General features: G+C 53.7%; 3 protein-coding genes across 3 annotated transcripts; 2 read left to right on the top strand and 1 right to left on the bottom strand.

Moving 5' to 3' along the window:
* Window positions 1-4,045: 4,045 nt before the first annotated feature.
* Window positions 4,046-6,506, top strand: AYO21_05497 (hypothetical protein; the record flags this gene model as incomplete). The annotated part of the gene is made up of 3 exons (XM_022655466.1): window positions 4,046-4,387; window positions 4,447-6,292; window positions 6,352-6,506. The coding sequence occupies 3 exons, from the start codon at window positions 4,046-4,048 to the stop codon at window positions 6,504-6,506; spliced, it is 2,343 nt and encodes a 780-aa protein (XP_022512166.1).
* Window positions 6,507-7,751: 1,245 nt separating this feature from the next.
* On the top strand, window positions 7,752-9,056 carry AYO21_05496 (hypothetical protein; the record flags this gene model as incomplete). Its single annotated transcript, XM_022655465.1, has 2 exons — window positions 7,752-7,835; window positions 7,893-9,056. 2 exons carry the CDS (start codon window positions 7,752-7,754, stop codon window positions 9,054-9,056), a joined length of 1,248 nt encoding a protein of 415 aa, XP_022512165.1.
* A 593-nt stretch (window positions 9,057-9,649) lies between these two features.
* Window positions 9,650-11,393, bottom strand: AYO21_05495 (hypothetical protein; the record flags this gene model as incomplete). Its single annotated transcript, XM_022655464.1, has 5 exons — window positions 9,650-10,369; window positions 10,564-10,644; window positions 10,720-10,828; window positions 10,901-11,243; window positions 11,303-11,393. The coding sequence occupies 5 exons, from the start codon at window positions 11,391-11,393 to the stop codon at window positions 9,650-9,652; spliced, it is 1,344 nt and encodes a 447-aa protein (XP_022512164.1).
* Between the last annotated feature and the right edge of the window lie 773 nt (window positions 11,394-12,166).

The raw sequence follows: 12,166 nt of genomic DNA, 5'->3' as shown, positions 1-12,166 counted from the left end.
AATAAGGTTGATTGTCGCTGGGTGGGATGGAATGGCCCATGATGGTACGGAAAGCATGCGTCGCGCCCTCGCGCCCTTCGCCGCCCCTTAGCGAGCCGTCGGCCGTGCCAAAGCTTTTCCACTTTGTCGAAAAGTCCCCGTGTCCCTAACACGAAGAGACCCAAACCAGTGGGGGGCTGACGATGGCGATGGCGATGGCGCTGGCGCCGGATGGCGAAGGGGTTTTTCGAGCAGCCCGCGAGTTCCTCGTAGAGATCTGCGAGATTGACATTGCCTCTGTGCCTGTCTGCAAAACTACCAGGACCACATTTGTCCGATCTACCTATCTCCCAGTACCTACCTACGGAGTACGGTAGATCCTATCCATACGGAGACATATCACATACCACTAGCTAGCAACAGCACAAGTAGCTCCTCTTTAGGACTTAGAAGATCATCCCCAGTCCGTGACGTATGTATTCGTAAGGAGGATGTACATACTACCTCGTACACATTCAACAACGTCCATCACCATCCATCACAATCAATACTACCAAAAGTCGATTTTACTTTTGTTTTTTTGATGGGTCCAGACTCCAAGACCTGGGCCGTCTCGCCGTCTCTTCGCAAGCCACTTTTGTCATTGTCACTGGCCAACAAAAACGTGTTTCTGTCTATCATCTTGGCGATCTGGGAAAAAAAGGGGGGGTGGAGGAAAGCGTGCAGGGGTGGACAGATTCTCCCCCAGGCGGACTTTGCAGGGGCTCCCAAGGGCCAAAAGCCAATGGCCAAGGTCCGCAACTAACTACTGTAGGTATACTACGAGGTACGAGGTACTACCTACTATTGAACGCCCACACACACCTTGCTATCAGGTATTATTACGAGTCGAGCGAGGATCTCTTTCGAGTCAAGCACCACAAGTGTCTATCTGCGCAAATATCGTCCTCAGTATCGTCGGGAAGTTCCCGTTGCAGACAAGGATGTTTGCATAGTTCCTCGATCGACCATCTCCCTCCTTCTGCGCACATGTAAAACCGGACAAGAGAGTTCCCATGGCTGTGGCGAGATGGCGAGGTGAAGAAAAACTTTATTGTTTGATAGCTGCTCGAGGAAGAACGTGGCAGGGAGGGTTATTTGACTTGCCACACCTGTCAGGCCTGCAGTACGAGTGAACAAGGGAATCCCAGGATGCACACACACAAAAAGAGAGAAGAAAGCGTACCAGGTAGCTGGATCCTGGGGTCTGGAGAAGAATAACCAAAACCAAAAGGCAAAGGCGAAACGCTCGTGTTTGAGACCGTGCTCTAGCCAACTTCAAGGCTCATCTGAAACTTGGACTCGAGCACCCTCATACTTCTCGTACATACTTGGGACATACGAATCCCAAACAAACCCTTTGGACTTGACCCCTGCACATGCTCCACGCTCCACCTGAGCTGGGTCACCATCAACCAACCACCCCTTACCTTGTAGGTACGAGGCGTCGAGGACTCGGTACCTTGTCACCAGTTCGTGAGATGCCGTGAAATCCACTGTTAGCGCTGCAAAACACCACACGGATACGGGCTTCCTCAACCCTTGCTCTACAGGTTCTCTCATCTGCAGTGGCTGATCCAGATCGAGACAACCCAACAGCTACCGGGAGTTCGTTTGCCAGATATGAGTAGTACGACCTGAACGACCTTTTTTTCCCTCGTATCTCTAGTACAAGTACAGTCAGGGCTCGGAAGTTTGCCTCCCAAGCCATCAAGTCGCACACCATGTTACGAGCTATCTTTCAGTAGTCAGGAACATCTGAGGTCCAAGCTTGCGGATACCAAAGTCCTATTGGGTGGTCAGCCCGAGCTTGGTCTGCCACGGCCGCTATCCTTGCATGCACGAGGTTATCTGACATTTGATGAGCATTTCCGGGAGAGGGTATCAACAAATTAACATGCCGGCCAAAATGAAATATCCAAATTTACGAGAGCACCAAGGGCAACCGAGAGCACATTCTGGCAGAGCTCGCAAGACTCCTGCGTGGGAGGATCAAGGAGGGCGCAACAAAGATGTACGTGCACAGCGATGGTGGCGGGCCATTGATCGGCAAGGCTCATGTCGAGGCGGTAGATTTGCATCTGATCGTCCCATTCTAAGATGTTTCTGTCTCCAGTGTGAAGAGAAACAAACTCGTTTGACCCAGAACAACCATGCACCCGTCTTCACCGTCCCGTAAACTTAGAACTCCTCATCTCAACCTTGCCTGCCTCCTGGTCTTGGAGCCTGGAAGCAGCCTCGGAAAGTCAAAGGGAGATAATAGGATTTTGGGATGCGCTATGGCGGTGGTGGCTTTCACGAGGTGGTCAGCGTCTTTGGACGGATTGGGTTGGATGGGCTTCTTTTGGCGGTTGAAGGCTTTGGGAGAGCAAGGATGCAGACCGTTCATCCGGAGTCAGTTGACTTTCAGATTTACCCCTGAAAGGCACAGAAGTGGAAGGGATGGGAGAAGAGCAGGCGAGGAGATCAGAGCCAACCCCGCCACGCTGCGGGAGACCTAACCAGAGCGAGATAGGTTTCCTAGGTAGCTGGCGTTGCCTAAAAGTCAACTCCGTCAGGTACCTTGGGTGCTTGGTCACTAACTCGCACATCACCGGGAGGAGCCCACCCTCTTCCACCCTTTCCACCACCTGTCCACCTGTTCCACCCTCTTGTCATGGAGCCCAGGGTGAGCCCGCTAGCCTGTAAATGCTCTTCAGAGACACACTTTCTCCATACCCACGCCCACCCTCCACCACCGCTGCCATGACTGCCTGTCCTGGCCACGCCTTTTTTATCTCCTTCTCGTTACCACTACCAAGTCTATTGCCAGATCATACTCCGTAGGTACTCGTAGTCTAAACGCCCCCCCCTCTCCCTCTTCCCCTCTCCAGGCACTTGAGGCCACCTCTGAGTTTTAACTGGCATGCACCCCAGGGCTAGGGGCAGGAATTTCCCAAGCCATCTCGCTCTTCCATTTCCAGGCTCTCGACCTAAAAACCTACCACCACCACTACAAGTACTCGAATAGAAACCCGCCGCGACCATCCAATCTAGAGCCCACTCTCTTCTTCTCGCCATTCCTCCCTTTCCCTCCGCGACTTGTTCCTGTCCTTCGTCGATCCACTCATCCACACTTCCACCCATTCACCGTTCCAGAAGAAACCCAGACCTCCATCAACTGGTCCTGACGCCCTGACACCCTCCTCAAACATTCCCCCCCCTATCATTTCTGACCATCCAGCTGCAGTCCACCTCCCTCCCTTCATTCGTCCACGCAGCTTGTTCCTGGTTCCTGACAGACTTCTGTCCAACACCCGCTCCTTGCCTTACCGTTCGCTCGCTGCCACTCCTCTTATCTTCACCCTAATCACCAACCAACGTCTTCCAACGCTTCCTTCAACCCGCCCTACCTCTGTTGTGTTGTTGCCATCTGCTGTCGCATTCTTCGAGCCGAAATCCTTGACCTGCGCCGCCAGTTCATAGGGCGCCTGCACACAGCTCAACCCACCAGACCTTCCTCTTCTACGCCCATCTCGAACTCCCGCACCCCCGCCGGTTCATTCACGAAGACCTCAGCTTTCCGCGTCTCACTGTTCAGGATATCTGTAATCTCTGTCGGGTGGAGCTTTCTGGCTTGTGTTCGTTCAAAATCTGCATCTTGACAGAAGAAGGGAGAAAGAGATTATTTACATCACTCTCGCGCCGGTCGCATTGGACGTTTCCCACCCCCAGTCAAAACTTCAACACAAATAATACTGCAATCTGCCCTTTCTAGCCCGATATTTCCAATCCGTCCGCGTCTGCTCCCGGGTGGAAACGATTGTGCATCACCGATCCCAGATGACCTGCAGCCCGTTCTGAAACACGGCCGACGTCACAATATCATACAACCCCCGAGTTGTATATAGAGTTCACATCCCGCTTTGAATTCTGTTGTCCGGCACATAAAGAGTAGATGAGCTCTTCCCTCCGTTCCGACGTGCCCAGGCGTGTCTCCAGCGCAAAGGACCGCTCAAGGTCGCGTCGATCCAAGCAGGGCGCTGACATGGCGGTCGCAACCATGCTTCAGCCGGCCTCACGAGCCTCGACTTCGACCAACTCCTCCTTCGAACCTGTCAGCCGTACCAACACCTTCTCCAGCCACGATGGCGCTCGGTCCTTGCGACAGAGCAAACGGGTCAGCATGACCGCGCTCTATGCGAGTATGAGCGCAAAAGACAAAGATTTGGAAATCAGCGATGACCTCGCACGAGCACAGCGCTCGCTCAGGGACTTGAAGGTCAAGATTTCAAACCAGTCCAAGAAGAATTTTGTCCTCGAGAAGGACGTCCGCTACCTGGACTCGAGGATTGCTTTGTTGATCCAGAATCGTATGGCTCTAGAAGAGGTAGGGTTGCATTCAAATAGCCATCGTCTAAGATCGTTTGTGCTAATATATACTCCAAGCAAAATGAGGTTGCCAGTCACCTTGACGAGGCCGCCGAGCTCCAGGAAGGCTCGTTTCCGAACGACGACAAGACTCAGAAATACGGCAACCTATTCTTCATGCTTCAGTCAGAACCCAGGCATATCGCTCATCTATGTCGTCTGGTCACCATGGCCGAAATCGATTCACTGTTACAGACCGTCATGTTTACAATCTATGGAAACCAATACGAGAGCCGAGAAGAGCATCTACTGCTGACCATGTTTCAATCGGTCTTGACCCACCAGTTCGAGACAACACCTGAATATTCCTCCCTACTCCGGCAAAACACTCCCGTTTCCCGCATGATGACCACCTATACTCGACGCGGCCCGGGACAGAGTTTTCTCAAAGAAGTCCTCGCTGAAAAGATCAACTCGCTGACCGAGCTGAGCGATGTGGATCTTGAGATCAACCCCCTGAAAGTCTACGAGGCCATGGTGAAGCAAATCGAGGAAGACACCGGTACTCTTCCAGAAGACCTACCCCGGTCTGTGACTGCCGAATTTGCTGCGGAGAACGAACAAGTGCAGGCCATCATTACGCCCCGCCTCAAGATGCTGACTGAAATCGCCGAAGGATTCTTATCTGCTATCATTGAGTGCCTAGAGGAGACCCCGTACGGGATTCGCTGGATCTGCAAACAGATTCGGAATCTGTCGCGGCGCAAGTACCCTGACGCCCAGGACCAGGCTATTTGCACCCTGATTGGTGGCTTTTTCTTTTTACGCTTTATCAATCCTGCCATTGTCACTCCAAAATCTTACATGCTGATTGAGCGAGTGCCCGACGAGAAGCCCAAAAGGACTCTGACCTACATCGCTAAGATGCTTCAGAACCTGGCCAACAAGCCATCCTACGCCAAGGAGCCGTACATGGCCAAGCTCCAACCGTTTATCCAACGGAACAAGGATCGCTGCAACAAGTTCATGTTGGACCTGTGCGAAGTTCAAGACTTTTATGAGAGCCTGGAGATGGACAACTACGTGGCGCTATCCAAGCGTGATCTTGAGCTTCAGATCAGTTTGAACGAAGTGTATGCAACTCACGCTTTACTTGAGAAGCATAGCACGGAATTGGCCAAAGATCCTTCTTCTCATCTGGGAATTCTACTGCAGGAACTTGGCCCGGCACCACCACAATTACCTAGAAAAGAAAATCGGGCAATCAATCTGCCTCTCTACAGCAAGTGGGAGACAACCTTTGACGACCTGACCCACGCGCTCGACATCACTCCAGAAGAGATTCACTTTATGGAGGCCAAGAGCACCTTTGTGCAGATCATGCGAACTTTGCCACAGAACGCGATTGTTCTGCGACGCCCTCTTCGTCTGGACCGGGTGGCGGAAGCAGCGGGGACCCTCAAGAATGACGCCGTCATGGTGCGGAAAGGCATCCGATGCATGGAACTTCTAACACAACTTTCCGAATGGGGAGTGATAGACCGTGCCGACGACTATGCTGTGCTCCGCGATGAAGTTGAGCAGGAGCTAGCCCACCTCGGCTCGTTGAAGGAGAAGGTGTTGGAGGAGACGGCCAAGTTGGAGGATGTTTATAAGACGATTCGGGACCACAACGCATACCTTTTGTCCCAACTCGACACGTACAAGAATTACCTGCACAACGTCCGAAGCCAGTCTGAAGGTGCGAGAAGAGGCAAGACGGAGAAGGTGCGCGAACTTGGCCCGTATAAGTTCACCCACGCTCAGCTGGAGAAAGACGGCGTGATTACGAGGAGCAATGTGCCCGAGAACCGGAGAGGTAATATCTTCTTTATGTTCCGAAGCCCACTCGCAGGTACTTTTGTCATCAGCCTGCATTACAAAGGTGAGCATGTCCGGCGTTGATGCGCGAACAATGGATTGGTGAGACTAACCTGGTGATAGGACGTGCTCGTGGTCTCCTCGAGTTGGACCTCAAGTTAGACGATCTGCTCGAGATGCAGAAAGATGGTCAGGACGACCTCGATCTGGAATATGTGCAGTTTGATGTCTCCAAGGTTCTGACCCTGCTCAACAAACGATTTGCAAGGAAGAAGTAGACGGCGGATTTGGACCCCCAATCATGTAGGCCGCATGATGGTTGGAGCACGAAAGCACGAAGGACATATTCAGGCAGAAATCTCGGAACACGACGGGGACGAGCGACACGACTGAATTGAAGCAAACACACTCCCAGCGATTGACGAAAAAGAAGCCGGCGAGCTGACTGGGTCATTGCCATATTATTACTATTTTTGGTTGCATTGGGTCCCTTTCCTACTCTCTTTTCTGTTTTACTAGGAATCCAAGCGCGCATCATCGATTTTTGTTGTGTGTGAGTAATATTTTCAATCGGGAGATTTTGTCTCGAGGGTTTGTTGATGTTGATCAAGAGCGAGCGAGGAAGGACAGCAGTTTGCAACACCGTCGAGAGCAGTTTCAGTTCAGTGTTGGGTCTATCTGATTCTCGGTGTGTTGTGTCTGTGTCGGTATGAGCGAAGGGGGTGTCCGTCTGTGTCTGTGTACGGAGCGTGTGTAATTTATATATCGAAGGAGGGGGGCCAGCTCCCTGAGAGGCGGGTGGACTGTGTTTTTGAACGACGCAAAATGATTTTTGTATTAGGAACTGAGGGAAAGGGAAAGGGTGAAGGGGTTGGGACATACCCCCATTGTACTAATATAAAGCACCCTTTTTTGGGAGGAGGCTTTTTGATACAGAAGGATCTGGTTTATTGCGTTTCTCTGTTTGTCCCTAGAACTGAATTGACTCGTATAGCGTCCTTGGTCCTTGAAAACCGCTGGCCAGATACGGTGTTGGTGTTGGTGTTGGTGTCGAAGTTGACGGACATTTCTCGATTCAAAGGCTCTTAACTCCGGCCGGTATCGGCAGTACAATAACCCGATCTCTACTAGTGTCTCGTCCCGGTCCAATAGGAGTCCGCAGCCGCCGCCTACCGCCCAGATAATGGGGCCATCGTGGGCCTCTCATTATCTCGTCTGTTTAGTAACCATCTCTCGACCTTTTGAGTCAGATCGTTATCTCGACTACGAGCAAATCGAGGTGCTTCTCCTATATTTGATACCGCTTGTACCTCTAGGAGCTCACCCCCCCTTACTTTCCTGCTAAGACATCTATTTACCCGCCATAATTTTTGGGGGTAGTTTCATTTCGTCTCGTCAATATGGACGTCTTCGAGTTGCCGGCGTCTCACGCCTCGCCCCTCTAACACGTGTGAGGCACATTTTTACTCCTTCTACCCTGTGGATTGGTTAGTCTGGCCCAGCAACGAACGTACCTGACTGTCATGGGAAAAGCAAAGAAACCAACCAAAACACCTCAACCTCTATCCCCGAGGATTATAGTACAGAATGTTGGTGGGGCCGACCAGGTGAGTAGGGGGGGACTTGAGTATTCGTCACTGTGTCGTCGCTGACGTGGGATATAGCGCATCCTGGTAGCAGAGTTTGAGGGGTTGGCCGTAGCAGATGGCCCTGATATCATACCAGACGACAAGGCCTGGTCGCGTTCCGTTCCCGGACATGTTGGGCCCATCGCAGTCGGGGACGAACCCAGCATTAGCGGTCTCTCGGTGTGCAAAGAAGCCAGACCTGAGGAAGAGTTCCTCGAGGTCAGATCGACTGCGGACCGCGGTCTCGCTGTCTTTGCGGCTCGCAAAATCAAGGCCGGGACACTCGTGCTGGTCGAACGGGCCCTGATCGCATTGGACAAGGACGAGGAGAACGACTACGGCGCGGTGGAGCGCGCGTTCTCCCGACTCTCCCGCGCCGAGCAGAAGATGTACCTGCGCCTGTTCGATGCGCAGAAGTCGCGCATGTCCCGCGTCGTCTCCATCTACTACAGCAACTGCTACAACTGCGAGACGTTCCGGCCCGGCGGCCAGGGCGGCTCGGCGATCGGCGCCCTCTCGAGCCGCATCAACCACAGCTGTGTGCCCAACGTGCAGTTCTCGTTCGACGAGGCCCGCAACGAGATGAGGTTCTACGCCATCCGCGACATCCCCCGCGGGAAAGAGGTGTGCAGTAACTACGACAAGGCCGTCTTTGAGGTCGCGGCCAAGCGGCAGAGGAAACAGCAAATGTACTATGGCTTCGTGTGCCGCTGCGAGGCGTGCGATCCGAAAACAGAGTTTTGGGCCAAGAGCGACGAGCGCAGGCGGGACATGTACGACGCCATTCGAGCCGTGCAGTGGTGTGAGAAGAAGCTGGCTGTGGCGGAAAGCGGTGCAGTGGCCGTGACGGTGGTGACGAGTGATAGAGGCCAAGCTGGAGCTGGAAACTCTAACGCTGCCGCTGTTGCCGCCGCTGACGCTGGGAGTGTGAACGTGGTGGTAGACGAGGCATTGGCCTTTTTGACGAAACTCGAATCGTTACTCCTAAAGGAAAGCCTCGTGGGAGTGCCCCTGGCCAACACGTATCGCAGCATGGCCAAGTGGGCGGACCGGAAGGGCGACAAGGCAAAGGGCACCGACGAGGCTGTCAAGTGGAAGATCAAGGAGCTCGAGGCCTGTATTACCGCTCTTGGGGGGGAGGGTCACAGAACCAAGGAGATCGGGACCTGGTTGGAGAGACACCCTGTTCTTGGACGTTGAGGAAGAGGAGGAGGAGGATCATGATTGGAACTTTGAGTGAATGCGTGAGCGAGTGAGTCCAAGTCCAAGCCAAAGGACAAGTAGGACGGCTAGTACTTGTACGCTATTTATGTACTTGTAGATTTCTGTATCATCTATCCTAGAACATAGACTCTATAGACCACATAGACCACATAGACCGTATAGAATAGAGTAGAATATATAGAAACAGCACAGCGCAAAACTGTACAACACAGGACGGGAGCAAATCCTGAATGTCTCACAGGTTAGATACACTTCTTGACGCAAAGGCGAGCGAGTGATCGACCTCAAGCTGACTCTCAATCTGAATCTGACTCGCATATGGATAGATGGTCTGTCTGTCTGTCTGCTTCTATCTACTCAGTACCGAGTATCCTTTGTCTTGGTCTACATAAGCAGACCTCGTTGTGGACTGGGTACTACCTACCTTTCCTATATACCTACCTGCCTGCCTGCCTGCCTACACCATTGAGATGGAGGCAAGGCAAGGCAGGGGAGATAAATAGATAGATACCTGTATATAGTCTGTATCTTGTAGCTTGTGGCTCAAATCCATGTTATGCTTTATGATTTTACTGGCGTTGTTGTTTCAGTTTATACGTGGCCTCCTCCAACTCGACCAGCAACTCCATGCAGACGGGATCGGCGGCGGGCACGATCTGGTTGAACAGGGTGGCCGCGACGCCGCCCTTGCGGTCGACCCACCAGAACAGGTTGGGCAGGCCGCCCCAGTTGACGGTGCCGGCGTGTCTGCGGCCGGGGACGTCCTCGAGGTTGACGGCCCCGGCGAGCGAGTGGCCCGCGGGGACTGCGCCCTGCTCTCCCTGCGAAGTGGTGACGGCGGCGGTGGCGGCCGAGGCGGCGGCGTTCGCGGGCGACGACTTCCACAGCCGGTCGCGCCCCGTGCCCCGGACGGAGGCGTGGAAGGCCTCGGTGCTCCCGGGGCCGATCTGCGGGCGGAACATCTCGTCGACGCTCTCCTTTTTGAGCAGGCCCCCGCCGTCCTGCAGCAGCGCCGTCAACAGCCGGATGTAGTCGTTGGCCGTGCTGTACAGGCCCGCCCCGCCGATCGCGTCGCGCGGCGCCAGGGGCCACAGCGACTTGGCCGGTTTCGAGTCGAGCGCCTTGGGGGACTCGGCCGGGTTGCTGCGTTGGGCGGTTTCGTGCAACGGCGGCATGGGGTTGGGCTGGAAGTGTTTGGTCGGGAAAAAGGTCGTCGATTTGGCCGAGAGGGGGCCCCAGATGTTTTCCTGCACGTATGTGTTCAGGTCTTGTTTCGTGAGGACTTCGACCTATCGCACCACACAAGTTGAGGTAAGAGGTCAGTTACTTTTCCCCCCCCAATCTCAAGACCAAGCATTGTCATTCTTTTGGGGTCAAGCAGGAAAAGAAGCAAGTGGGAGTGGGAAAAGAGACCGTCCAGGGCAGGGCCAGGACCAGCGATCGGACCAGGAAGGGAACAAATGACACAAGAGACCGTACGTACCACTCGTCCTGCCCAATCGAGTCCATCACTATACATCCATGATTCGCCTGGCTGGTAGAGCAGTGGATGTAATGCGCCTTCCTGTCACCCTGATAGTCAGCTTTCTAGGAATACCTCTCGGTCTCGCACATCAGAGGTGCTAAGAGAAGGTCTTACAATCGTCCCACTGAACATGTTATCCGTTCGGCCCACCAACGCGGACCATTTGACGAGCAGTGGACTGCTCACATCGTAGCAGAACCCCGACGTGTGCGACAGGAGTTGTCTGAAAAGTTGACAGCGCTTGGGTCAGCAATGCCGTGCACAGAGGAAAAGGACAGGGCGGTTGAACACAAACCGTAGAGTGATCTTCCCCTTGACGTCCTCGAAGATGGGATTCCCCTTTGGCTTCAACTTGTCCAGATCGGTACCTGCGCCGCCGCGGGAAAATGCTGCTGGGTCCAGCCCCTGTGCGCTGTCCTCGCCTTCAAAGCCCAGGAGAACCTTCAGGTCCTTCAACACGGGGAGAACTTCGCGCACGTCGTCGTCCAGGCCGATGAGGCCCTTCTCGACGATCTGCATGACCGCGACCGAGGTCACCAGCTTGGTCTGGCTGGCGATCCATGTCAGGGTGTCTGGCGTCAAGGGATCCGATCTGTCGACGGTGCGGCCCCCGAATGAAGCACGATAAAGGTCATTTCCTTCCTGGGTTGTCAATCGTCCTTGTACTTTATCCTCACTTCTAAACAGTCACACTCACCTGCGCTGTCGACGGCGACAAAGGTGGCGCCGTGGACGGAACCCGTGGCAGGGTCAGTGTATTTTCGGAGAATCTCGTCGAGCTCAGCCATTGTTATTGCTCGTGTTCGTGGTGTTGGTGACTTGTGCGCAAGGGGATGTCGACAACGAGACAAGAGCAACTACTGCTGAGATACACCGTCGACCCATTCCAGCCGCTTATGAATGCGAACCTACGGTTTTAAACGTCTCCATCGTTCGCGCCATCGATCGGGCCCAGCGCCCGAACGCTGCATTCCTGTTGGATCATGCAAGGCCTCTACCTCTCCCTCTCTCCAAATCAACCTTCCGTTCCGAGGCGTTGTCTCGCTATTTCCGATAGTGGCACCAGTGGACACAGGCGGGTCTACTCCGTAGTATTACCGACACACCCTGCACGACTTGTCCCCCTCCCTCCCACCTGCAAGGACAGAACCTCGGCGAACGCCAGCTGGGAAAAGGGCAAAAGAGAAGAAATATCCACACCCACAACGGGGTTCTCCAACGTCGGACGCGGTCCGATGGATGGCCTAAGGCTGATAAAAGGAGGATTCTCCTACATACATACAGTCTCTTCCATGCCACATCAAGATCCTGATGAGTCGACAGGCAATGAGAAATAACAAGTCATAAAAACAAACTGCATCTTGGACAACTTGAGAGGCTGCGGAACGACGTGGACATCTTCTTGTCCTCTTATAGCGACCGGTGCAAGAGCTAGCTGGCCTGGCTGCTGTTCCAACAGTCTGCTTCGCGGCATAAGTCTACAACTAAGGCTGATCTCGATATGTCTTCTAGGCTGGAGTAGCTCCGAGCAGTCCCAGCGGTGCAACGCCAGTGTTGCTTC

Source organism: Fonsecaea monophora, assembly GCF_001642475.1.
Source record: "Fonsecaea monophora strain CBS 269.37 chromosome Unknown Scaff35, whole genome shotgun sequence".
Lineage (NCBI taxonomy): Eukaryota > Fungi > Ascomycota > Eurotiomycetes > Chaetothyriales > Herpotrichiellaceae > Fonsecaea > Fonsecaea monophora.
Note: the sequence above shows the minus strand (reverse complement) of the source record. Positions and strands in the feature narration are given on the sequence as shown.